Raw genomic sequence first — 25,958 nt, forward strand, 5'->3', positions numbered from 1 at the left:
GTGTTCAGAGGTGATCCACTTACCTACAGATCGTTTATTAGAGCCTTTGAACAGACTATTGAACAGAGAACTGATAACGATCAAGACAAGCTGTATTATTTGCAACAGTACACTGCAGGAGAACCACAAGAGCTAGTGCAAAGCTGCGAACATATGCCACCGCGCAGAGGATTCACAGAAGCAAAGCGACTGCTTCAGAAGCATTACGGTGATGAGCTAATGATAGCCAGTGCTTACATCAACAAAGCTTTGAAGTGGCCACAGATCAGATCTGAAGACGGAAAATCACTCAATGCATATGCTGTGTTTTTGACTGGTTGCCGTAATACAATGGAAGATGTCGAGTTTATGGAGGAGATGGATAACCCGACAAATATGAAAATAGTGGTATCCAAACTGCCATATAAGATGAAAGAAAAATGGCGGAACGTGGCATATGAGATCCTGGAAAAGAGAGGATTCAGAGCAAGATTTGCTGACTTGGTTATGTTCATCGACCGTCAAGCAAAAATAGCAATGGATCCACTGTTTGGAGACCTCCAAGACAGTCGCACATCCGCTTCAGGAAAAAACAAAGAAAAGGAGAAACCTTTTACCAGAAGTGGACAGAAAGGAAGTACTTTTGCCACTAACATGTCTGTGGAGAAGAAAAAGACAGATGCAATGGTAAGACCGACCACCTCCTTTAAAGCAGCAAATGCCTTTGAAACACAGTGTCTCTTCTGCCACAAGAATCACATGTTTGAATTCTGCATGAAGTTTAAAGAGCTAACCCACAAAGATCGTGTTGATTTTTTGAAGATGAAGGGGTTGTGTTTTGGATGCTTGACACCAGGCCATCTTAGCAAGACCTGCAAGAAAAGAATGGTGTGCAAGCAGTGCTCACAGAGACACCCAGACATTCTTCATGTGGACAAAGAAGGCAAAGAGAGTACAAATACGTCAACGAAAGATGATAACACTACAAGTGACGAGATCTCAGGCGCTCAGAAGTCTACAGCTCAAGAAATAGTTGGCTATACTGGGGCCGGAGAAGTTGACTGTTTGTTGTCTATTGTTCCAGTGAAAGTGCGGTCTCGGACAGGTGGAAAGTCTATCGAGACATATGCCTTCATGGACCCTGGCAGCACCGCCACTTTCTGTACACAGGAGCTGCAAAGGAAAATGAACATAAAGGGAAAGTCAACTCAAATCCTGTTGAGCACGATGAGTCAAGACAAACCGGATGGACAAAAGTTGATGAACAGTTGCATGCTCTCAGACCTGGAAGTATGTGGGTTGGAAAACACAGAATATCTACATTTTCCAAAGGTTTTCACACATAACAACATTCCTGTTCAGAGAGAAAACATCCCCAGACAACAACATCTGGAAAAATGGCCATATCTGAGTGAAGTGAACTTGCCACACATTGATGCCAATGTGGATCTGCTTATAGGAGCCAACAACCCTAAGGCAATGGAACCATGGCATGTAATTAACAGTCAAGATGATGGACCATATGCCATTAAAACAGTTCTGGGTTGGATGGTTTGTGGACCTGTAAACAGTGAGAGCAAATCCATGGAGAATACACCTCACTACAGTGTGAACAGAGTCTCCGTGGCAGAAATAGAACAGCTACTGGTCCAGCAATATAACACAGACTTTCCTGAACGTTGCTACGACGACAAGGAAGAGTTGTCTCAGGAGGACAAACAGTTTATGCTGGCAGTGCAAAGAACAACAAAATATGAAGATGGACATTACTGTGTGGGTCTTCCTTTAAAGTGTGACACAGTGAAAATGCCCAACAACCGCTGTATGGCAGAACAGCGAGCTGCTAGTATAAAAAGAAAACTACAGAAAAATGAAGTTTTTCTTGAAGACTACAAGGGGTTCATGCACAGTCTACTCGACAAGGGCTATGCTGTTGAAGTCCCTCAGGAGCAGCTTAACCAGAATGACAACAAAGTCTGGTATGTCCCTCACCATGGGGTCTATCACCCCAAGAAAAAGAAGATTCGTGTGGTCTTTGACTGCACCGCCACGTATCAAGAAGTATCCCTGAATGGTGCATTACTGCAAGGCCCTGACCTCACCAACTCGCTTATTGGTGTCTTAGTCAGATTCCGTGAAGAGCCAATAGCGATGATGGCTGATATAGAATCAATGTTCTATCAGGTGAGAGTTCCTGAAGCAGATGCCAACCTGCTGAGATTTTTGTGGTGGCCGGATGGCAACCTGCAAGCACCATTGAAGGAGTATCGCATGGTGGTCCACCTGTTCGGTGCTACCTCCTCCCCTAGTGTTGCTTGTTATGCTCTGCGTAGAACAGCCGAAGATAGAAAAGACACAGCTGCTCCAGAAGTTGTTGAAACAGTTCAACATAATTTTTATATGGACGATTGTTTAACATCTGTGAGTTCAGAAGAGAAAGCTGTTGCCTTGGTAAAGAACCTGCGAGACCTGTGTGCAGAAGGAGGTTTTAACCTGACAAAATGGGTGAGCAACAGCAGAAAGGTTCTATCATCCATTCCTGAAGAACACCGAACCAGTGAGCTTAAAGATCTTGATCTCACTCATGATGCTCTGCCCGTTGAAAGAGCTCTCGGTGTACATTGGTGCACAGAAGATGATTCATTCACCTACAGGATCCAGCTACAGGACAAGCCAATGACCAGAAGAGGAATTCTGTCCGTCGTAAACTCCATCTACGACCCTCTTGGCTTCCTGGCGCCAGTGGTGCTTCCTGCTAAGCTTCTGTTGAGAGATCTGTGCAAAGAAAAGCAAGGATGGGATGAAGTAGTAAGTGGATGGAAAGTTGATCAGTGGTGTAAGTGGTTGGAAGATCTCACTCACCTCTCAGACTTCAGCATACACCGATGTGTTAAGCCCCTGGATTTTGGAGAAACATCAGAAGCACGGCTGCATCATTTCACTGATGCAAGTGAAATCGCCTATGGCGTAGTGTCTTATCTTGTGCTAGTGAATCATCAGGGAAGAATCCATTGTGCTTTTGTGTTTGGAAAGTCTAGAGTTGGACCACTTAAACAAATCACAATTCCAAGACTCGAGTTAACTGCAGCGGTCATCGCAGTTAAAGTGGACAAGATGCTGCGAGAGGAAATGCAAATTCCACTTCAGCCATCTCTTTTTTGGACGGACAGTACAACGGTCCTTAGATACATCAACAATGAAACAGCTCACTTCAAGACCTTTGTGGCAAACAGGATTACTCTCATACGAGAAGCGACCAAACCACAACAGTGGCGATACATCAGAACGTCAGAAAATCCTGCTGACCAGGCCACAAGAGGAATGAAAGTGAAGAGCTTGATCCGAGGAGAAACATGGATAAAAGGGCCACAGTTTCTGTTACAGCCAGAGAGTGAATGGCCAGAGAGACTGGACAATGTAGGTCAAAGCCTGCAAAATGATCCGGAAGTGAAAACCATCACAGCGAATGTCATCAGTGCTGAAGAAAAGTCTGATCCTGTGAACAAATTGCTCCAGTATTATTCCAGCTGGGACAGACTGAAAAGAGCAGTTACATGGCTTCTGAGAGTTAAAGGAACATTGATACACCTGAAAGAGAAAAGAAAAGAGTTGCAACACTCTATTCAGCAGACAGAAAAGGATCCTGAGAAACAGAAATTGTTTGTGCATCAAAACATGAACAATTACAAATCTGTCATGGAAAAGAAAACATTAACCTTGGATGAGCTGATGGCTGCAGAATCAGAAATCATCAGACACAGTCAAAACCAATGGTTTCCTGAAGAAGTCAATGCTCTTCAAAATAAGTTGCCTGTGAAGAGAAATAGTCAGCTATACAAGCTTGACCCGGTTTGGAATGAGAACATCCTGAGAGTAGGAGGCCGGTTAAGCAGCTCTGCTATGCCACAGGAAGCAAAACATCCAGCTATTCTCTCAAAACATTCCAGAGCTGCCACTCTGATCCTGCAAGATGTTCACAGAAAAATTGGTCATTGTGGACGCAATTATATGATGTCACAACTAAGACAAAGATTTTGGATACCTCAAGTATCCTCGGCCATCAGGAAACTCATATCAGAGTGTACAGTCTGCAGGAGACTACGAGGTCAAGTTGGAGAGCAAAAAATGGCAAATCTCCCGAAGGATCGTCTTTTGCCAGACAAACCGCCTTTCACAAATGTAGGCGTTGATTACTTCGGACCTTTTGATGTGAAACGGGGCCGGGGAACTGTCAAACGCTATGGTGTAATGTTTACATGCCTCACCATTAGGGCAGTACACATAGAAGTAGCAGACAGTCTTGATACCAGCTCTTGCATCAACGCTTTGCGCCGTTTCATAAGTAGAAGAGGCCAGATTGAAATAATGCGCTCTGATAACGGCACAAATTTTGTTGGTGCAGAAAAGGAACTAAGAGAAGCTATCAAAAACTTGGACCAGACAAACATTGAAAAGACTATGCAGAAGAAGGGCATAAAATGGATCTTCAACAGCCCTGCCGCCTCTCATCAAGGAGGAGTTTGGGAGCGGCAAATCCGCACTGTACGGAAAATCCTTGCTGCTTTGGTGAAAGAACAGACTCTCACAGATGACAGTCTTCAAACCCTCATGTGTGAGGTGGAAAATATCATAAATAATCGGCCAATCACAAGCATTTCTGATGATCCAAATGATATTGAACCCTTGACACCTAATCATTTGCTACTGATGAAAGTGCAGCCCAGTATGCCACTGGGAACATTCAACAAAGATGATCAGTATGCCAGAAGACGATGGAGGCAAGTGCAATATCTTGCCGACCTGTTTTGGACAAGGTGGACTCGTGAATATCTGCCTCTCCTCCAAGAACGCCAGAAGTGGTCGCAGTTGAGGAGAAACTTCAAACCTGGAGATGTGGTGTTACTCGTCGACAGTTCAGCTCCACGTAACACATGGATAATGGGAAGGATTCTCCAAACCATGCCTGATGCCAGTGGAACAGTTCGCCGAGTGAAAGTACACACCAAGAACACCACTCTGGAGAGACCAGTAAATAAACTGTGTTTGCTGCAAGAAGCAATGTGAAGACAAGAAGATCACATAATGAAAAAATGTGAAGAAAAAGGACTGATACATAAGAGTTTGAGACAATGCTTTATTGAAGTTTGATTACTTATATAGTTTAATGTAATATCATGGTTGTTTCAGTTTATGGCTCTGTATTTGAGTTAATTTGATAATGCTTAATCTTCCTGCTTAATCATTAGGGGCCGGATATGTAGGAGCCATAATGCATAGTTAAAAACCTAGATGGTAATTTATATTTCTAAGTTCATTTAATTTATAGGACTGCATGTTATTCTGCCACCTGCTGGTCAACAGTGTAAATATAAGATAGATGACCACAGACCGCCTCAGTCTAGATGAGAGCGGCGAGCTGGAGACAGTTTTTCTACGGAAAGAACGGAAAGAACAGAAAGTAAAAGGAAGAAATGGATGTATATTGTTTGTTTATTTTTCACAAGTAAACCTTTTTTGAAAACAAGAAAACGCCTAATTCTTTCCAGTACGAATACCTCCCCTCACCCTCTCATGTGGCTTTTGAAAGTCAGAAGGAAAGCCACGACAATCATGAACACATAATTAAATTGCGGTGCAACCAGCATTTTTATCACATTGACCTTCCCCCATAATGTAAGCTTAAGTTTCCCCCATTTATCCAAATTTGTTTACATTTTTGCAGCAATGGTTCTAAACTTAATGTAGGTATTTCCTCCACTTCACTGTTTAGTTTGATTCCCAAGTATGTCATCCCTTTTGATATCCATTTAAAGCCGAAATTTGTCAGTGTCCAGTTCATTTTGTATCCTGATAGTTTGGAGTAAGATTGTATCGTGTTTATCAGGTGTGGTATGGAATTTAATGGGTCTTTTATCAGCATCAAAATATCGTCCGCATATAATAATAATTTGTGCTCTTTCCCTCCACCTTCCACCCCCCTAATTGCATTTGTTCTGATGGCAATAGCCAATGGTTCCCGTACAATATTAAAAAGTAATGGCGACAGCCCTGTCGAGTGGCTCTGGTGAGGTTAAAAGGAGGTGAGATTACACTGTTAGTTATCCCTCTCTGCCTTAGGATTCTTGTATATAGTTTTACTCCATTTAATAAAGTTTGTTCCAAATCCAAAATGTGATAAGGCTGCAAATAAAACTTCCCACTGAACTCGGTCGAATGCCTTCTCGGCATCGAGACAAATTCAGAGTGTGGGTCAGGAGGGTGGTCCACTGTTACAAATAGAACTGGCTGTAAAGTTTTCCAGGTTGGGTGTGTAAGATGAAAATCAAGGCTTTCAAATGAGTTATAATTGAGTTGAGTATTAGGCTTCAGTGGAAAATGGCTGCAACACCCCCTCCTCAGCCGGTGTGTTGAGGAATGTGAGTATTAACTGACTGAGGGGAGTGGATTCATTTAGACATATTCTTCATGACTACTGTTTAAGAGTCCACATTTAATTGTCCTATTGTGTGGTACTTTGCAGTAGTGTTCATGTTTGTTAGATTTTTATGTATAACCACTGCCACTGGTAAAAACAAACATGTTGAGACTAAAGGGATTGTTGCTGTATTTTCATTTATTCCTTCTCCTCCTCCTCCTACCTTGTTCCTCACTTTTCAATTTTTGTTCAGACCCCTGCAATGATTTTGGCAGAAGATGGAAGGGCATTCAGAGAATCCACATGCATGAAATAGACATCTGCAGCATCTACTGATTAATAAAGGCGTCTATGCCAACAAAATCTTTAAAAAAAAAAAAAAAAAAGTAAGTGAGTTTAGATCCTTTGGTTCCTTGAATATTAGACAAAAAACACACCACCAAATAAATTGTAAACTGGATGTCTAAGTAGATACAGCAGCAACTGTTGTAATGTTGTGCATGTGGAGTTTAAAGGAAGAGCTAAATGGAGCTGGTACTCTCTCTCTCTTTCTTCTCAGCACTCAGGATGTGCCATCTGCATGTTGCCTTTGATTTAGGCTTGCCCCAGATCTGCTCTCTAATGAGCTGAGCGATCAATCAATAATTCACTCAAGTTTGAATAAAATCCAGGCTGATCGGATCCAGTTTCACACAAGAACATAATCAGTCTTTGAACAAAACTGAGCTTTACACTGCTTTGTGGCTCATTTCTCACTTTGACTTGGTCTTTTGATAGCAATTCAAAAAAGGAAGGTGGCAAAGTTGAACTTTGACTTTTGCTTTTGAGTAATCATTCATGTGTATCTACATGAGTATTCACAGATTTTGTGAAGACTGCATACATAGTTATGTTATTAATACTGTAGCACTATCACTATGAATGCAAAGAGCGGTACAAATTGAATGTATGTTTTTTTTTAATCATTATTATTATTATTGTATTATAGTGTAATCTGAAAGGTGGATTTGAGATAAGAAAGACATCATGTTGGCTGGTTCACAGAACAATCAATTCACTTTCAGTCTACTCAATTCAGAATGTAATTCCAATTCACTAATGGCATTGGTACAGTTTATCATGAGCTTTGATTTACCTTTGCTCCCTCTGTTACTTCTTTTTCTGAGGTTTTACAGTAATGAAGATAAACTGATCTGAGCGTTGGTTTACACTCCCAAGTGCAATTTAAATAGTTAATTGCTTAGTAAGGTTATTGTAAAACTGCCACAAATGATTGCTCATTCCAGTCTTCCAGTGATCATTTTTATGTGAGAAATATGTGGACATTATCTCCAAATACAGATGTCAGTTACACTTCTCTCACTACATAGAGAGCAACTAGAAACGGGGTAGTATCACAGCTTCTATTTTAAATTAATCTGTCACTATAGATAGAAAGTGCTTTATCATGGAGTCTTAACTGATATTGAGCATTTTCGACAAAGGTTTTACAGAAAAAATGATGTTTTGTCAGGATTCATATATTCATACATCTGTTACTAGAACACAATGCACAGATGATATATTAGTTAGTCCTGTTTTTAAAGCAAAACTATTTGCTGTAAAATATAATTAGCTACAGTGCTAATTAGATTACACTAAGAAACATGGCTTTAGGGCTTGTATACACTTGAGTCCCAAACTCTAAACTGTTCAAATCCACACCTCAAAGTAACTTAATTTATGAAATACTTTTTTTCCATTCCATTTTTTCCCCATTTTGGTTCATAATATCATAACAAATGTAATAAAGCTAAAGTTTATCTCATGGATTCATTGGTTCTAGAACAACTAACTTGTTGAGGCCCATGTCTGCCTACGCAGGCCGTCCACCATTTAAATTTGTCTTTGAAAAACACAGTTTTATGTTAAGTTACTACTGTAACACACTTCCACACACATGTACTGCATAAATATTTTCAGATTGGGTTTTTCATCAGGGTATATTTTGATATAGATCAGGATCCATACCACATTTTTACTAGTATTTTAGAGAAATGTGCATCCCTAGCAAAATGTACGTGTTTGAGTCCGTTCTTTGGGAATCTGGACAACACCAATGCTGATCAAATTTTAGTACAGCGCAATGTTGGGCACGTTACTTTGAAAAAGTAATTGAAAAAGCTCAGCGGGCTCGCTCCCGCCCCATGTGTTGAGGCTACAGTCCTCGTTGCAGGTGACCCCGGTTCGAATCCCGAGCCAAGCGGTCTTATCCTGCGTGTCATTCCCCCTCTCTCTGCCTGTTTCCTGTCTCTCTCCACTGTCCTGTACATTAAAGGCAAAAAGCCCGAAAAAATATACTTTAAAGAAAAAGAAAAAGTAATTAATTATAGTTACTCATTACTTCTCCCAAAAAGTAACAGAGTTAGTAACTGAGTTACATCAATGTCAAAGTCATTAATTACCAGGAAAAGTAACTATTACGTTGCTTTTTAAAAAATTGTTCAAATATGTCAAATTACTTGGCTGCCCCAATCACAAACAACTGGCCCAAGACAAGTTCAGAATTAATTATGCTCAAGAAATGTACTAAAAAGAAGTAAATAATAAAATTGTACATGTTGCAGATGTGCAGCAATTGAATTTTATTCCTCAAAAAGCAATAACAATATAAACTTCTCTTCATATAATATGAAAAATTTTGCTGGAAATGAATAAATAAATAATGATGAATAAATCATTTATTTATTTATTTGCACTTAGTTCACATTTAGTGTAGACTTGTTGGTGCATGGATTTACTTCTATCAGTTTTATAACATCTATGTTTTATCTTAACAAAATCATAAATATGCCTAGGTCTCCCTAAAATCACACTGTCCCTCTGCAGTTCCTCCTGATGACCCAGTGATAGTGGGAGCTCCAGTGGTGAATTTACGGGCCGGTGACCACCTCAACCTCACATGCCATGCAGACAATGCCAAACCTGCTGCATCCGTCATATGGATCCACAACGGTCTAGTCCTTAGTGGAACAATGTACTCAAAGGTAAGGCATGACACCACCCCTTTATGCAGACAGTTAAGGTACTGTGTTAATCACACAGCTCAAACAACACTCTACCATACTTTTACTACATCTTGCCAGTGTGTATTTGGTTAAGATTAGCTACTAGAACACTGCAGATTTAAGATAAAAACATATCTTCTTAACGTAGTCTTTCTATAACGCCATTTTTCACCATTTCTTGTGCACATATCCCTCCCTTTATTCTATTTCATTGACTGATAATGTATTGTAAGAATTTTAGCTGTGTTCCTCTTTAAGTTATTCTTGTCTTTTTTAATGCAAAGCACTAGGGGTTAGGGATGGGCGTATCGATCCTGTGGTATCGATATAACGATACTCACACGCTACTCATTTGGCATAGATTTCGTTAAACAAGTATCGATATTAACTAACAAATAAGAATTGGGGGTGCATGCATCACTTTCAACTGTTTTAGATAGCTTACTTCAATTACTATGTGTCGAGACACCCCCGTACCTGGCAGCATATTGCGCTGGCCCCAGTGGCCTGTGTCACGTGACAAGGAAATTTGAGACGTGAGCCACTCAGCCGACAGTGCACACCGCACAAGTTATTTTTCACCAGTTGATAAAGTTACAGGAAGGTGCCAGGTGTGTGACAAAAAAGTTGCACACAGCAGCAACACAACAAATTTAACCAAACACCTGAAGACCACACATCCCGAGAGCCACAGTGAGTTTGAAAAAAGACAAGCTGCTGAAAAAGTTTTCAAAAAGGCCAAGTGTATCCAGGTCCAGACAGCACTGTTACCTTTGCCAGTGTAGTGATAAAGACAACGCTTGTGTTGTGTCTGTTCCTGAATCTTTATGATCACAATCTAATTTTAACACACATACTTCAGGTGAAGAGTATATTTATATCTAGTATAGTCGAGTTGTTGATTACTTAAAACAGACATTGGTTTTAGTAATGTTTACTGATATTTTGCTGAAGTAATTATGCAAAACGTATATGTGTTAATATACATTTATTTTCAGAAGTCTGAACACTTGATTAAGCCAGGTATGAAATTCTTATTTTATTATGTGAATAAGTAAGAGGCAAAAGCTTCTACAGACAGGAATTAAGTCATCTTGATTTCCACAACATAAAAATACATTTACTGAAGTTGAAAATATGAAATACAATTTTTGGGGATGTTTCATCTTTGCATGACAGTTTTATTTTTCCATTGGAAAAAAACATTAAAATTGTGATGTTGTGATATTGGTTTTAATCTGTGACATGATTTTCATATTTGATTAATTATAATACTGTTTATCACCAACTTAAAAAAAAACCAAAAAAAAAAAAACCTGCAGCTTCTTGTGATTCAGATTCAGCCATATTGCAATTTGGATTATTTGACAATATTTTGACTGGAACAAATTGCCAAAAAGAAATTATCAGTATCGGTATCGATATCGATATCGATGAAATTGCAAGAAAAAGTATCGGTATCGTATCGAATCCTAAAAGTGTGGTATCGCCAAGGGGGGAGTTGTGGGTTCTCCGAGTGAGGATCACTTCCGCGTTCAAAAAGCTGCAGTTCCCCCCGCGGCCTCTGGGGGCTGGTGCCAGCAGTGAGCAATTTCCCATTGAGCCCCATGTTAAAATAGCCGACTTTACAGCTTAAAAAAGCATATTTAAAGCCTGGTGCCTTTTACTTTTTTGGTCTTTACCGATAGTTTCCACCTCAGTGAACACTCTGGGGGGGTGAATTTTTTTGTATTTTTTTTGTTTAAGTGTTATTTAGGCTTAAAATTCTGGCATAAATTAGGGCGTGGCTACGTTGAGTCACAGGTTCATAGACTGTTGCCAGCAGTTAGCTCTATGCTAAAGCATCGGCTGGGCTGGCTAGGCTAGGCTAGGCTACACCACACCCAGAGGTCCGCGGCTACATCCAGCAGACAGGCGCTGCGGTGTCCGTGTTTGTTTGCCTATTTTCGGGTAGTTTTTAGCTGGCAATATGGCGGGTTGTGCTGTTGATTGTACTAACCGACCGACAAAGGATTCTGTGTTGCAGTTTTTTCGGTGAGTAAACCGTAGTACTATTTTACTCATAGACTGTATAAAATATATTTTACCTGGATTTTGGCACTGTATAATGACTTTATTACCGACTCATGGTCTCTGCTGATACAGACAGATGACCAGAGCAGCTAATGTTAGCTGCTGTTATGGTGATGCTTTGTGTTCTCAGAGTCCGTTTAATGCGGGATATAATATAGAATATACATAATGTTGTGTATTATCTTTCATTTAATATTATTATTATTATCTTTCGTTTAATAATACTTATATACAGTGTCAAGAGTAACTTAAATGAATAAATTAATAGCCTAATTAATGCCACACTGCAAAAAGCAAGTTTCTAATTCAGAGAATGTGTGATCTGTGTTGTATTGGTGATACTGATTTCAGAAATGTTCAAAAACAAGATCAGAGCACCCATAAATAAATACAATATATATTTCTTTTATTATTTTCATTGTTGGTATTATTATTAAAGGTGAACTGTGTAACTTTGTTATTTAGGAACTTTTTATCAAGCAAAGCCCTTTTTATTACTCCATATCCTCAAATAGCTCTTAGTATCAAAAAGGTTTGTGACCTCTGATCTATAAGTTTCTGAGCACCTATATGTGTCATTTTAAAAGTTTCCCTCTAGGTGATCCGGACAGGCTGGACAAGTGGGTCGTCAGCATGAGGAGACAGAACTGGACCCTGCTCTCCAGCCCCAATCCTCCCCTGTGCTTTCAATAAAATCTGTATTGAGCGTGAACTCAGCATCTTCCTGCCACCTGTTGTCACAGACACTCTGAAATGGTTTTTTTCTGACTTTCTTAAAACTAGATGTATAACATGCATCTTAAACTTTATTAAAATCAGTTAATCATGTGGAGAGATTTCTCATGCAGGTAGATAATTATCTACATATTAGAGTTCTACTGTTAGTAAAGGTAAGACATAGACATATGATTTAGCACATTTGAAAAAAATATTTACTGGTAAAGACTTTCTAAGGTTCCATGGGAACCCTGGAAAGGTCAGAAAACAGAAACACTGTTGTGAGAATTTTTACAATTTTCAGTAAAACTTTGCAATTGGTGGGTAAAAACTTGAGCTTTAATGCTTAATATTTGTGTTTAAGTTGATATTCCTTTTAACTGACTACGACATTTTTAACATTTTCAATAAGTGTAGAAGACAAAAGGAGTGCAATTATGAAAATTATTTATTTGAACATGAGGTACTCTTTAAATGAACAAACAAAACAATCAGTATATATAACAAATAATAAATAAACTTTTAAAATAAAATTAAAAAAATAGGGGCAGTGTTTGGCTCGGTTGGTGGAGCGCCCGCCCCATGTGAGGCTGTAGTCCTTGCTGCGGGTGGCCCGGGCGTGGAAGCTGGCCGGGGCCTGGTCTGGGCAACCAGCAGAGGCTGGACGGGGCCTGGGTGCCTGGCCGGGGCCTGCTCTGGGGCCTGGGCAGCTTTCTTTTCTATTTTCTAAATATAAAGAACAACAAACATCTTGTAACCAGTGGTGCACAAAGTACTGAAATGCCTTACTTCAGTAAAAGTAGCCTACTAATACCACACTGTGAAAACACTCAAATACTACAAAGACCTGAATTCAAAACCTCACTTTTGTGAAAGTGTTAACATTAAGTTTTATCTGCAAAATGCAATTAAGTATAAAAGTAAAAACGGTCCCTCTCTGTTTTACTGTTATAGAATGTTTGTGGATTGATATCACTGATGAATCAATGCATATGATGCATTTTATTGCTGAGGCTGTTTAAGTTTAGCACAATTTAACAATTAAATACTATTGAGTCGATTTATCTATCCTATCTATCTATCCCTGTCATGTGAGAACCCTGTATCTCACTTCTTTTAAAAAAATGTTTAAGTGTATAAAATGCTTAACAAACTTTCTTTACATTATTCTACATAGTAATTTCACAGAGTAGTAACGTTTAACCCTCAGATCCTGTTGCCACATTTTATGGACCATCAGATTTTTCATTTGGCTGTGATCATGCTATAATGTTCATAGGTTGCAGAGAGGTGGCTTTTGCAAGGTACATCATGCTCCTTTCTGCACCATGGTCTGCACCTTATAATTCTGTGTATCGCGGCTCCCGGGGTAGCTAAAGCTACTCGCGCTGCCCCCAGGGGACTCAACGCCCCTGGAGCCGCAACTGGGGCGCGCTAGGGGGGGTCGGGCTGAGGGATTTCATCGGGCTGATGATACTGGAAGTGATTTCATCTCTGATTTTTACCAGATTTAACAATGTATCAAAATTTGCCGTTAAAAAAACCTGTAAAACGATAAGCCAGAAGCTCCAGCTCTGGAGAAACAGATAGCGGACACTCCCAGAGCGCTCCCCGAGAATGGTGCGTCGCCACCCGGGTAAAATACGTGAGGGAGACGGCTGCGAGATTTGGCGCTTTTTTCAAAACTCTGATCTAAAATATCAGATTATACCACTTTCCCTTGGTCGATTGAGGTCCAGTAAAAAGTATGATGGTCTTTTAACTCTCCTCTAGGCATATATGTATTATAATGTCATGTTTTTTTTACACAGAAAGTCACTTGATCATGCCTTTTAGCCGACATGTCACAAAAACTGTACGGTACATGGCCATATAAAATTAAAAAAATGCTCCAGCGAACTATAAGCAAACAAATCAATGTTGGCCCTGTTCAAAGGCAGACATATGACTGTTCTCATAATAGTTGGAGGAAACAAAATTATTTTTTATTTTATTGCAGTTTTTACACATTAAACATTTTTTATGACGGATATTAGCGGTCCCTCACTAACACAGGCCATGAAAGGATTGAATTATAATAAAATATTGATAAAAGTACACATTATTCATTAGAAGACACCTAACCCTAAGCAACAAAAATATGTATATTGTAATACATATTTTGACTTTATCATGGTGGTGTCATTTCTGACAGGATCTGAGGGTTAAGATGAGTTTTGGTCCCCAGCGTAGTATAACCTCAATAAAACATTAATCATTATTTCAAGAGCTGCAGCGTTATATATATTTTTTATAAGGAACTTAACGTTACCTGCGGTCGAGTCGGTGGCTGTCAGGTCGCTGTGCTGGAGGCTGGACTGCGTGTAGCTGCTGCCAGTAGCTGCTTGTTAGCCTAGCCTAGCTGATTAGCCTCAGGCTAGCTCCGTTCGGTGCGGTTAATTCGAGTTCAGTGGGCGGGATCTCGGTCCGTTGACCCGTTGCGTCATCGCCTCTCCTCCAAATATGGAAAATACACGCCCACTAAAATCCAAGATGGCGCAGTCCTCATGCCCATAGTAGAGGCACAAAACACACTCCCCCAAACCAATGGGTGACGTCACGGGTGCTACGTCCATTCTTTTTACAGTCTATGGGTATCGCCCATCCCTACTAGGGGTGTGACGATATCTCGTGGCACGAGATCTCGCGAGACGAAAACGCGTCGATATTTCTCCTCGAAGTGAATTTTGTCTCGCGAAGCTATAATAAAGGGGCGCACCAAAAAAAAAAAAAAAAAAAGACGATCGGTTTTCTATCACTCATTTGCACGTCATGTCTTCTTTTTATAATGTCACGTGTGGATCATTAACCTTGTTGTAGCTTCTACCTGCTGAGAAGATCTCAGTCAGAAGTAGGAGATGAGGAGAGGAGCAGTGGTAAGTTGACCTCAGGTCTCTACACTGAGAGCCTGAGGTAGGAGGAGCGGAGGAATCTAGCTATGGAAGCCTAATGATGCCAAAAGTAAAATGAGTCACACTAACAAATTATAACACAATTTATATTTTGTTCTACTTGTGTATTTATGTGATACAGGATTTGTGGAATTTACTGTTATTTCTTTGTTCTTTTATTAGCAATATATTATAATTTGTGATAATTGGATTCTTTATTTAATTTATATTTATATATTAGAATTGTTTCTACTCTTTAATTGACTTTATAGTATTTGTGATTGTATCTAACCTTTTGTATTTATGGCTGTTATTTCCATAAATACCAAAATCTATAAAATATCTATATGGGGAAACCTTTTACAGTGCTGCATACTGCATATGATAATTATATATTTAGAAAGTAGAACTAAAGTAATTCATTACAAGATGATTAGTTAAAACATTTCAATTCAATTTCCATTTTGTGAATTTCAAATAAAAGAACAGTCATTTATTTCCTCATTGAAGTTTCTTAAAAATATAGTTAAAATCTCGTCTCGTCTCAATCTCGTGAACCCAATATCTCGTCTTGTCTCGTCTCGTGAGCTGAGTGTATCGTCACACCCCTACAAAGCACTGTTTTTTCTTGTTACCTCCCGTTAAACTACCGTAAATTCCGGATTATAAACCGCTACTTTTTTCCCACACTTTGAACACTGCAGCTTCTACTACGGTGCGGCTAATGCATTTTATTTTATTTTTCGTGGGTGTTGTTGTTACGTACTTTATTATTTTCTCACTTTGCTTCATGTTTGATACACGTTGTTGTTGTCTGACTCGTTCATAGGAGAGAACGGGAGAGTTCACTCAGTAGGTTTTAATTTGAAGTTTTCCAATACAAGATGTACAATGACAGGTGCCAACGAGGTAGATTACTCCAGTAAAAGTAAGACTTAGTTTAATGACTTAGAAGTCGCCAAATGACTTACTTTAACAAATTTCGTTAGTTTATATAATGCAGATTTGTAAAATATTACTTTTATGAGGGTCACAGTCACAGACAATAAACTTACCATTTGATAATTGTGGTAGCAGCGGTGCAGCAGATGTAATGAAGTCCACGCAGCACGCTGGATGTTAACTAATATTAACCCTATAGCCTATTCATTATAATGTCCATGAACATAAATTGAGTTCTTTTGCCTTAATAATGACAAAATAATACACTGAAAATGGTCGGATTGGGAACCCATATGCATAATGTTGATTGAAATGACCAGGGCTTAGCTAGTGTTGCCTTTTAAAAATAATCGATTTCCCGGGATTCCCTGGAAAATTGCCTCCCTCAAGCAGGGTACACTTGCACTCACACTAGCCAAATAATCCGGATTTTAGGGGGCAAACGTGCTTGGGCACGGTACGGTTGCGTGACGTCTGTCAGGTATCGCCGGACCAACCCTAGCTAATATCTCATATTACAACGTGGGACACCTGCGGCTTAAAATCCGGTGCGGCTTGTACAAGTACAAAATTGATTTTCTTTCTAAAATTATAGCATGCAGCTTTTAATCAGGTGCGCTCTGTAGTCCGGAATTTACGGTACATGTTTTCTGTTTAATGTTCTTAATATCTCTTTTGCTGTTTAACTTTTTACTGTAAACCACTTTGAGCAGTAGGCATGGGCCGGTATGAGATTGTGGCGGTATGATAACCATAAGAAAAAATATCACAGTTTACAGATTACAGCTCTAAAATGTTCCTAAAAGGAAGAAAAATAAAGACAGACATGTTCATTTAACCTGAATCTGTAATGACAGTGTGAGGGGTCGTGATACTCTATGCTGCAGCTGCACCACCTGAGGGATTTTTGACCTGCACTTCCTGTCTTTGACCAGACAAAAAACAGCTCATACCTTAAGGGGTGTTCACACCAAGAGCGATGTCGCACGTCGAGATTACATGTAAAGTCAATGCAAACACGCGATTTACTGCTTTGCGGCGCGATACAGCGTCACACGCGGCGCGATGGACGTGATGCTGCGAAAACGCTCGAGTTGAAAATATTGAACTTTTGCAGCGACATCGCGTGACGCCGTTCCGCAGCAGCCTATCAGCGTTGAGATTCTCCTGACGTCGCTGACGTCACCGTCCTGGATCACTCTTCTGCAAGATGGAGGACAAACTGATAGTTGCCGTGACAGCTCACCCCGTGCTTTACGACACGTCCTGTCTCCTTTACCGGGATCGGTATAAAAAGGAGCAGGCGTGGAATAAAGTAAGCGAGGTGGCTGGATTACCTGGTAAGTTCTGTAAATATGTATTTGTTGCGTGTTTGCAGCTATTGGTTAGCATTAGCATAGCCCCAGTTAGCGTAGCTGGCTTTCCCGGCATAAAGTTACTGGTTTACTAGATTCAACAGTTAATTTACGTGTGTTCTTGTCAGTTGATGTGTGTCGCAGGAGATGGAAGAGCCTCAGGGACAGATATATGAGGGAGAGGAGGAAGGGGACAGAGTCAAGGAGTGGGGCAGCAGCAGGGACAGCGAAGAAGTGGAAGTACTTCGCGGTCCTGTCTTTCCTCGACCCCTTTGTTGCCCCCCGTGAAACAAGCGGGAACATGGGGGCAGGGGTCGAAGAAGATGGGGCCGTGGAGTACAGCGTAGGGTCCATGGAGGACGAGGGAGAGACAGCAGGCCCATCAGGGATTACCATCGGAGGTTTGTTGATGAATGAACACGCACACAGAAACGACATGGAAACTAGTTTCTGTATAAAATGATAACTGACTTGTATTGATGTGTCAGCACCAATGTTTTTTCACAGCCTGCACTAAAAAAATGTCAAAATAACTAATCTGTACTCTCACCTATACCAAACCTGCAAGTTAAAATGTGAAGAATGAAGGGCACTAAAACATCATTTGCTTTAAAGTGTTGTGGAGGATAGATATTGCTATGGCTAGAACAGTATGATGTATTAAATGACTGCATCTGTAAAATGCTTTATGTGCTGTAATTGTTAGAATAACCTAGTCAATTAATATACTGTATAAACAAAAAAACTAAGACATGTTTGTCACTACTACAGCCCAAGCAGATTCTGACATTGAGCCAGAGTCTGCTGGTGCTCCCCCTGATGATGGTCCAGCTGTCTCTCCCGCTGCTCTCTCTGCTGCTTCAGTGCCAAGAGGTATGTACAAGACATATTTAAGATAGTTTAATAGATAATTAATTTAAGACATTTAAACAAATATTAATTTGAATATTGAGCTACTTCTAACTATTGCATTTTTTGGACGGTAGTAGTTTCATAAAATGTTTTTTCTATTTCATACAGCGACGAAGAGGTCCAGGAAGAGAGCCAGGGAGGAGGAAAACTCCGCCGACTCCACCAACAGACGGGCGGAGTTGGAGACTCTCGTCCTGGAAACCCTGAACGGCCTGAAGCAGCGAGCTCCACCTGCTCCCCAGCCTCCCCCCTCAGAGGATGAATTATTCCTCAAAAGCCTGGTTCCTTCCCTGGAGAAGTTGTCGCCCCAAAAGAAGGCATACGTTAAATTCCAAATACATAAACTTATTTATGAAGCTAGCACTGTTGTGCTCAATTTGGAACCTGCCGAGTAGCTATTTAGCAATGGGGCAGCAATCACTGCAGGGAACGTTTCAGACTTTTGAGGAATCTTCCATACATTATTTATTTTTTTATTGTTTTTGTACATATATATATTTTATTTTTTTGTATGACAATTTAATGAATAAAATGTAAAAATCTCAGCTGTCTTTCTTCTACTCTTACCTATAATGAACATTCTCACCAGACTTCAGATATTTGTTGCACACCCACATTGTGTACTGTAAACTTTGATTCAAGCTGTGCAGAGGTTATTCACATAAACTAAACAACTTATTTTAACCTCTTAAAACACACTGTTCCATCTACGGGACGGTTCAGAGGTTGGGAGGTAGCCACAGCATTATGTGGGACACTGACTAATCATTTACAGGACAAAACAATACCAGAATAATATCAGATGGCACCACTGATATGATAGTTAGCATATTTATCATATCATGCACATTTTATGTTTATTGTATTGTTGCAGACATGCCAAATTAAAGCTTTATTATCTCACAATATGCTATGAATTCATGAACACCTGCATATTATTTTTGGTGCTTATATACATCACAATTTTATTTCTGTGTCAATATATAGTATTACTGCAGGATGTTTGTTCAATAGCGATGTGTGGGTGGCTCTTAAAAGAGCCGTTGGGGGAATGTGCATTAAACGCTGGCTTGCCATGGGACCGTTCCCTCTGCGGAGAAGTACTCTGCAAAGGTCTCCCGAACCTGGACGGCCTCTCTTGCAGAGTTGTTCGCTGCAAGTCTTCCCAGACCTGGCAGCGGCTCCACCTCACAAGCTGGTAGGCTGCCCCTCGTCCCAGGCGTGGTCTTCCGCAGGAAGTTGTGCAGCACACATGTCGCCTTCACACACTTCTCTGCAACCTGTGTACGGACCTCCAGGGAACGCCGGTACATCCTCCACTGGGCTGCCAGGATGCCAAAGGCATTCTCAACCACCAGCCGTGCCCGGGACAGCCGGTAGTTGAAGGTCTGGCGGTCTCTGGGAAGGGTGCGCCCGGGGAATGGCCTCATGAGGTTTCTCCGGAGTGGAAAGGCCTCATCGGCAACCAAGACGTGTGGCTGGGGTCCTCTGTGGTCAGCTCCTGGTAACGGACGGTCAGCAGGCAGAAGGAAGGTGCCAGAGCAGAGTGCTCTACCAAAAGCCGAGTTGGCCAGGATACCGCCGTCGCTCGTCCTTCCGTAGCCCCTGACATCAATGACCCTGAAACAATACTGGGCATCGACAACAGCCAGGAGGACGATGGAGAATGTCCCCTTGTAATTAAAAAATTGGGACCCGGAGTTGGCAGGGGCTTGAATGGCGACATGCTTCCCATCCACAGCTCCACAGCAGAGAGATAGAAATTCCACCGCTCCTCAAACCCCTCTGCGATGGACCTCCACTCCTCTGTGGTGGGCACAGCCATGAACTCCCCCACAAGGCAGTCCCAGATAGCGGACACCACATCAGCCACGATCATGGACACAGTGGCGACCCCAACACGAAAGCTGTTGGCGATGGTCCTGTAGGAGTCACCAGTGGCCAGGTATCTGCATCATAGAAAACATTAAATTAAGCTGAGTTGTAGCATGCAGTGATACTTTATGTGGCAGTTTATATTTTATTTAGATCAGAAAATACACAAATACATAGGCCTACAGCATGCATCAAATCCATACTCAAGACTCAAAATACAAAACATATTGTATTTGTGTATTTTTAAAGGATTAAACTACAATCAATGGCTTTTTGAGAAAGTCACCTATTAAAACGGTAACCAGTTAAACTGAAACACCGGCTGTAAAGCAACATTTCTCAGCAAAGCAGCAGCAGCTAAATCTCTGTGAATATTTATTGATTTTAACACAACAATACACAGCTACTCACTGCAGACAGATGGACAGGCGCTCCGCAGCTGAAATGGAGCGCCTGTAGTTGGTGTTCTGCCTGGAAATCCTGGCGCCAACCCTCGCTAGCAAGTCCTCAAACTGAGCTGCGTTCAGCCTGAAGTACCGCTGGAAACGGCCATCGTCCAAACGGAGCTCCTGAATGAGCCGGTGGTACTCGCCGAGCTCTGTGCGCCTCCGGAGGATATCATGCACCCAGAAACAACGGCGGCGTTTGACCCTCTGACGGGTGTCGGACGTCCAAAGCAGGTACAGCGCAGCGATGGTGGCAAACGTTGTTATCTCGTCCATGGTTGAAGAGAAAAGAAAGCAATGTTGCTGAGTCGTCAAAATGGGCGGGCTCGCAATTGCGCGATGACGCAAATGTACACAAAATGTTCACGCTTCAAAACTTGAGCGACAGCGTGACAGATTTTCATTTGTCGCGCGACAAAATCGCGTCCAACGCTCTTGGTGTGAACACCCCTTTAGGAACGGTATGACAGAAAATTTGGCGGTTTCGGTTATTGTGGCTTTTTCAAATCGTGGTATACCTTGAACACGGTTAGCATCCCATGCCTATTGAGCAGCATTTTGAAAGTTAACAGTTTTAGAGTTAACTTAAATTAAAAATTGAAAATAATAAATGCCTATTGTTACCTCGTACTAGTTTTGAAATGCCAGAAGTTCATGGCACTTCCTGCACTTCAAGTCTGGTGTCAATGAGTCAGTGGAATATTCACTCAGTAGAACTGCTTCATTTAGTTGGGAACAGCTAGGACACTCAAAGTCATGCCCATAGATCAGTTTGTGAAAGATCCTTTTATGCATTTAACAGTAATATTAACAATGACTGACAAACAGAAACTACAGAAATATAATACTCAGATATTCAAGAACATTTAACGTTTAACTTCACTTTCAATCTACTATCCAAATCTACAAGCTACTATCCTCTGTTACCTCACTTGCCTGACTTGAATGTGTCTGGAATACAGTATTTTTAAAATCTTCAATGCAGTGAGGATTGTGCTTCCTACTTTTATGTGAAGCAAAAGTTGAACATATATTCGTACTGTAGTCACAATCTTTAAAAACACAATTAACAGTTTCGTGCTTTTTCAGATGAGTCCCGAGGTGTTCAAAATATTGCTTCTGTGTTAAAACTACATGAATTACATACAAGACACGAAAATGAAACTACCTGCACTGACTGTTGAGTCTGTGTATGATTTCTAGACAAATGTGTATGAAATGCCCCCCAACTTTTAAATAAACAAGGACAATCTGAGTACAAGCAGGGGAGTGACCGGCCTTGACCAGTGTGTGGATGCTTCAACCTATAATGTTTTATGAGCTCTAAACGTTTTGATGACCTAAAATTGCATCTTTTGCACGACCATCTCATATCACAAGATGTAGCTGTCATCAGAGTTAGTCATACAATTTAAGTTCATTTAATAATTTAAGTTAAAAATTAGAATAATTTTGTTTGGTTAAAAATATATTTATTTTGCTTATTAACATGGATATAAGTTATAAATACACATAAAACATAATAAAAGAGCTGTGTAATATTTTAATAGCGGAACAAAAGTTATTTGTGTTGTTGTGGGTGGGACTGTTTTGGTTGGTTGCGCACTGAGCAGAACCACAGGTGAAAAAGTTTGGTTGTGACAGAGAGGATGGTCACTGAAGGGTTGCTTGCTGTGTTGAAGTGTATGAAGCTGAAGGAAGACTTATAAGGCTGGAAGTTCATTATCTTACCCCTTTAGTTCACGCGGCCAATGAGGTATGCAAGTTTATTTGTGTTTGTATATTTGTAATTATTTGTGTTCACGTGATAACTGCGTTACCTTAAGCTTCAATGCTAATTATTCATTAGTTAAGTAGCTTTGTCTTTTAGTTAAAAGAATGATGTAAGATTTATTTTGTTTGTGACATATCTATTTAGTAGTAAATTATTATTCTCTGTGAGAATTTATGTCTGTAAATTTATAATTTTGTATTTTGTATTCATCCAGTTCTCACGGCATGTTGACGGTTTGGATGCAATAAATGCCCGTATCTACAAGAACGCCTTGTGTTGGGCGCGCAGGTGGTCGAGTGGTTAGAGCGCATACCATATACGCAGCCGACCCCGGTTCAAATCCCGATCGGAGGTCCTTTGCTGCATGTCACACCCCCCTCTCTCTCCCATGTTTCCTGTCTATCTACTAATAAATAAAGGCGTCTATGCCAACAAAATCTTTAAAAAAAAAAGAACGCCTTGTGTTCGTGTTTTAACTGGAGGGAGTAATAGTGAGAACTCAGCCCGCTCGACATGAGGTGAAAAGACGAGAGTCTGTGCCCGCCGTCGACGGAGCTGCAAGCAAGTTCATCGCACTTACGTACCGAACAGATAAGACTGTGCATAAACCAATAACCTAAACAAGTAGCAAGCAGAGTTCATAAGCATTGCTTGGTTAAGCCAACAAAGAAGCACATTTAAAATAAGTTAAATGTAAAGGTCTGGTGTAGCCTCGTCAACTGCTATAAAGGGACTCTATAAGTGCTAAAAGAGTGTGTTTTTGGTGTTATGTACATGTGTATCAGTTAAGTATAAGAAATTGCTAATTTCAATATTTAGTTACTACTAAGCAATTTGTGAAGTGTGAATATTTAAAGGCACTAACATAGTATAACTATTGTTGTTATAGTTTGCCAAGTGTTGAAGGGAAGTAATATCTGATTCACTAGTGAGTGTAAATAAGTTCATTTGTTTTGTGAAAGGGTGTTCATATCACAACAAGTCACTCTAAAATATAGCTGGTTAAATTTAAAGGTTAATTAAGTCCATTAAGTTCATTGCAATTAACATTATTATTGCTGTTCAAATCATAGACTGTAGTTTTGGTAATTAATGCAGTGATATTTAAGGTTCAAGAACTAAACAAGGAAGCATATAAGTCAAACAGCATAAAATGGCTGAAGGTAACAGTGAAGCTGTAGAGTTACAGCAACAGTCTGCAAACAATAATGCACCTTTAGACACAAACCCATGAAAAGAAACTGATGCAGGTGTAGGGACACAAGCTGCTGCAGAACTACGAAGAAGCCAGAGAACCCGAAAGCTCACTGAAAAGGGTCAAGAGCTCCAAGAGAGCAAATATAAAAGGCTTCAGCATCGCTTCAGATCTGCTTATGATAAATGGAAGGCTGTGGCTAAGGAGGCGAAGAAAGAACTTGACAGACCTCTTTCCAGTGAAATCCTACAAGACTGTACGACTAAAATCCAAAGTGCCTCATCAGACGTAAAACAAGCTTATGAGGACATACGACAATACATAACTCCTGATGCAGACACCCGCCGCCGTGTAGACACTTGTTATGCTGTTTCAAGACAGCTCTTGGACTTTGCCTGGAATCAACAGGAAGAGAAAGACAAGGGTCACGGTTATAAAGAACAAGCCTACTGGACTGAGACAGGCTCAGTGTTCTTATCTGCAGCATCCCAGAGATCCGGTTCAACCTCTCCAAGTTCAAGGACTTCAAAATTCCATTGAAGCTGAGAATAGGCAGAAGGTTGCACTACAAGAGGCAGAAAATGCTGCAAGACAAAGAGCTTTAGAAGAGAAGCGCAGACAAATAGAGCGCTTAGAGACAGTCAAAAGGATGAATGCTGCAAAGGCATGAGCAAGAAGTGGGCTCAGATGAAGAGATATCAGAGTTACTCCATGACTGCAAGCTTACCCTGGAAATACCTGCACCTCGTCCAAGGCGTCTTCCAGTGCATGATGTGACATCACCACAATATGCCACACATGTACAACCTACTAGTAACCCACATCAAGAGGATAGCGCTATAGCACTTGCCACAGCAATAGCTGAGTCTATCAATGCAAGCCGTCTCCCAGTACCAGAGCCCTCTGTTTTCATTGGAGACCCACTCAGGTACAAAGACTGGAAAAGGTCTTTTCAAACACTGATAGGCAGGAAAAACATTCCAGTAAATGAAAAGGTCTACTACCTACGCAAGTATGTTGGCGGACCTGCAAAGAAAGCCATTGAGAGTTATTTCCTGATAGGTACAGATGCAGCCTATCATTCAGCATGGGATGTCCTGGAAGAAAGGTATGGAAGCTCTTTTGTGACAGCAAAAGCTTTCCGGGATAAGCTCACTTCATGGCCAAGGATTGGACCGAAGGATAGTGTTGAACTAAGAGAGTTCTCAGACTTCCTTCGAGGCTGTCAAGCAGCAATGTCTCAGATCAAGACTCTTGACTCTCTCCCTAAATGACTGTGGCGAAAACCAAAGAATGCTCGCCAAGCTTCCTGATTGGTTAACAGCCAGATGGAACAGAAAGGTTATTGAGGTTGAAGAAGAAACAAAGACATTTCCTAGCTTCACTCAGTTTGTTGAGTTTGTCACAAAGGAAGCCAAGATAGCTTGTAATCCAGTAACCTCTCTTTATGCTCTGAAGTCTAGTGAGGGTGAAAGGCCGAAGACACAAAAGACTCGAAGCACTGATGCAAGGGTGTGTTTTTTGTGAAAGGTCAAGCCATGGTATTCACACATGTCGAAAATTCATGGACAAATCAATCGTAGAAAGAGTAAAATTTGTACAAACAAAACGATTGTGTTTTGGATGTCTTAAACCAGGACACCATTCAAAGAACTGTGAAAGGAGAAGTGTCTGTGACACATGTAACAGAAAGCACCCAACATGCTTACATGAAGATCGTGCTAAAGATGACAAGCGAAAGGAAAGTGGGAAACACTCAAGGGAGAAATAAAGGTTAAAGGAAAAAATGGAGTCTAAACAGACTGACGAAATGCCAAACCTGAATGAAGCAACCTCCAACCGAGTGGTGCAAGACATGGACAGCACTCACACATCCACGGTTATGCCAGTGTGGTTGTCCACGATAAGTAACCCAGAGAATGAAATTCTCATATATGCACTTTTGGACAATCAAAGTGACATCACTTTCATATTGGAAGATAAGGCAGACACTCTTGACACACAGAAGGAACTTGTACAATTAAAACTCTCCACGTTGTCATCCAGAAGCACAGTCATTCCAAGTCAGAAGCTAACTGGGCTGCAGGTCAGAGGTTTCTACTCATCAAAGAAAATCCCTCTCCCAGTAACCTATTCAAGAGAGTTCATTCCTGCCAATTTAAGTCACATTCCTACACCCAAGATAGCAAGGGCATGGCCTCACCTAGAGCACCTTGCCGAAGAGATCGCTCCTTTAATCGAGTGTGATGTTGGTTTACTCATAGGTTACAACTGTTCTCAAGCCCTGCTACCCAGAGA

General features: G+C 40.7%; 1 protein-coding gene across 1 annotated transcript in view; it reads left to right on the forward strand.

Annotated features, from left to right (window-relative positions):
• LOC128370977 (kin of IRRE-like protein 3) overlaps window positions 1–25,958 on the forward strand; it is a 125,056-nt gene that overhangs the window by 48,211 nt on the left and 50,887 nt on the right. Inside the window, exon 7 of the mRNA XM_053331159.1 lies at window positions 9,263–9,420. Within this exon, the coding sequence (XP_053187134.1) occupies window positions 9,263–9,420 (158 nt within the window). The remainder of the gene's footprint in view (window positions 1–9,262; window positions 9,421–25,958) is intronic.

This window comes from Scomber japonicus, chromosome 13 (genome assembly GCF_027409825.1).
Source record: "Scomber japonicus isolate fScoJap1 chromosome 13, fScoJap1.pri, whole genome shotgun sequence".
Lineage (NCBI taxonomy): Eukaryota > Metazoa > Chordata > Actinopteri > Scombriformes > Scombridae > Scomber > Scomber japonicus.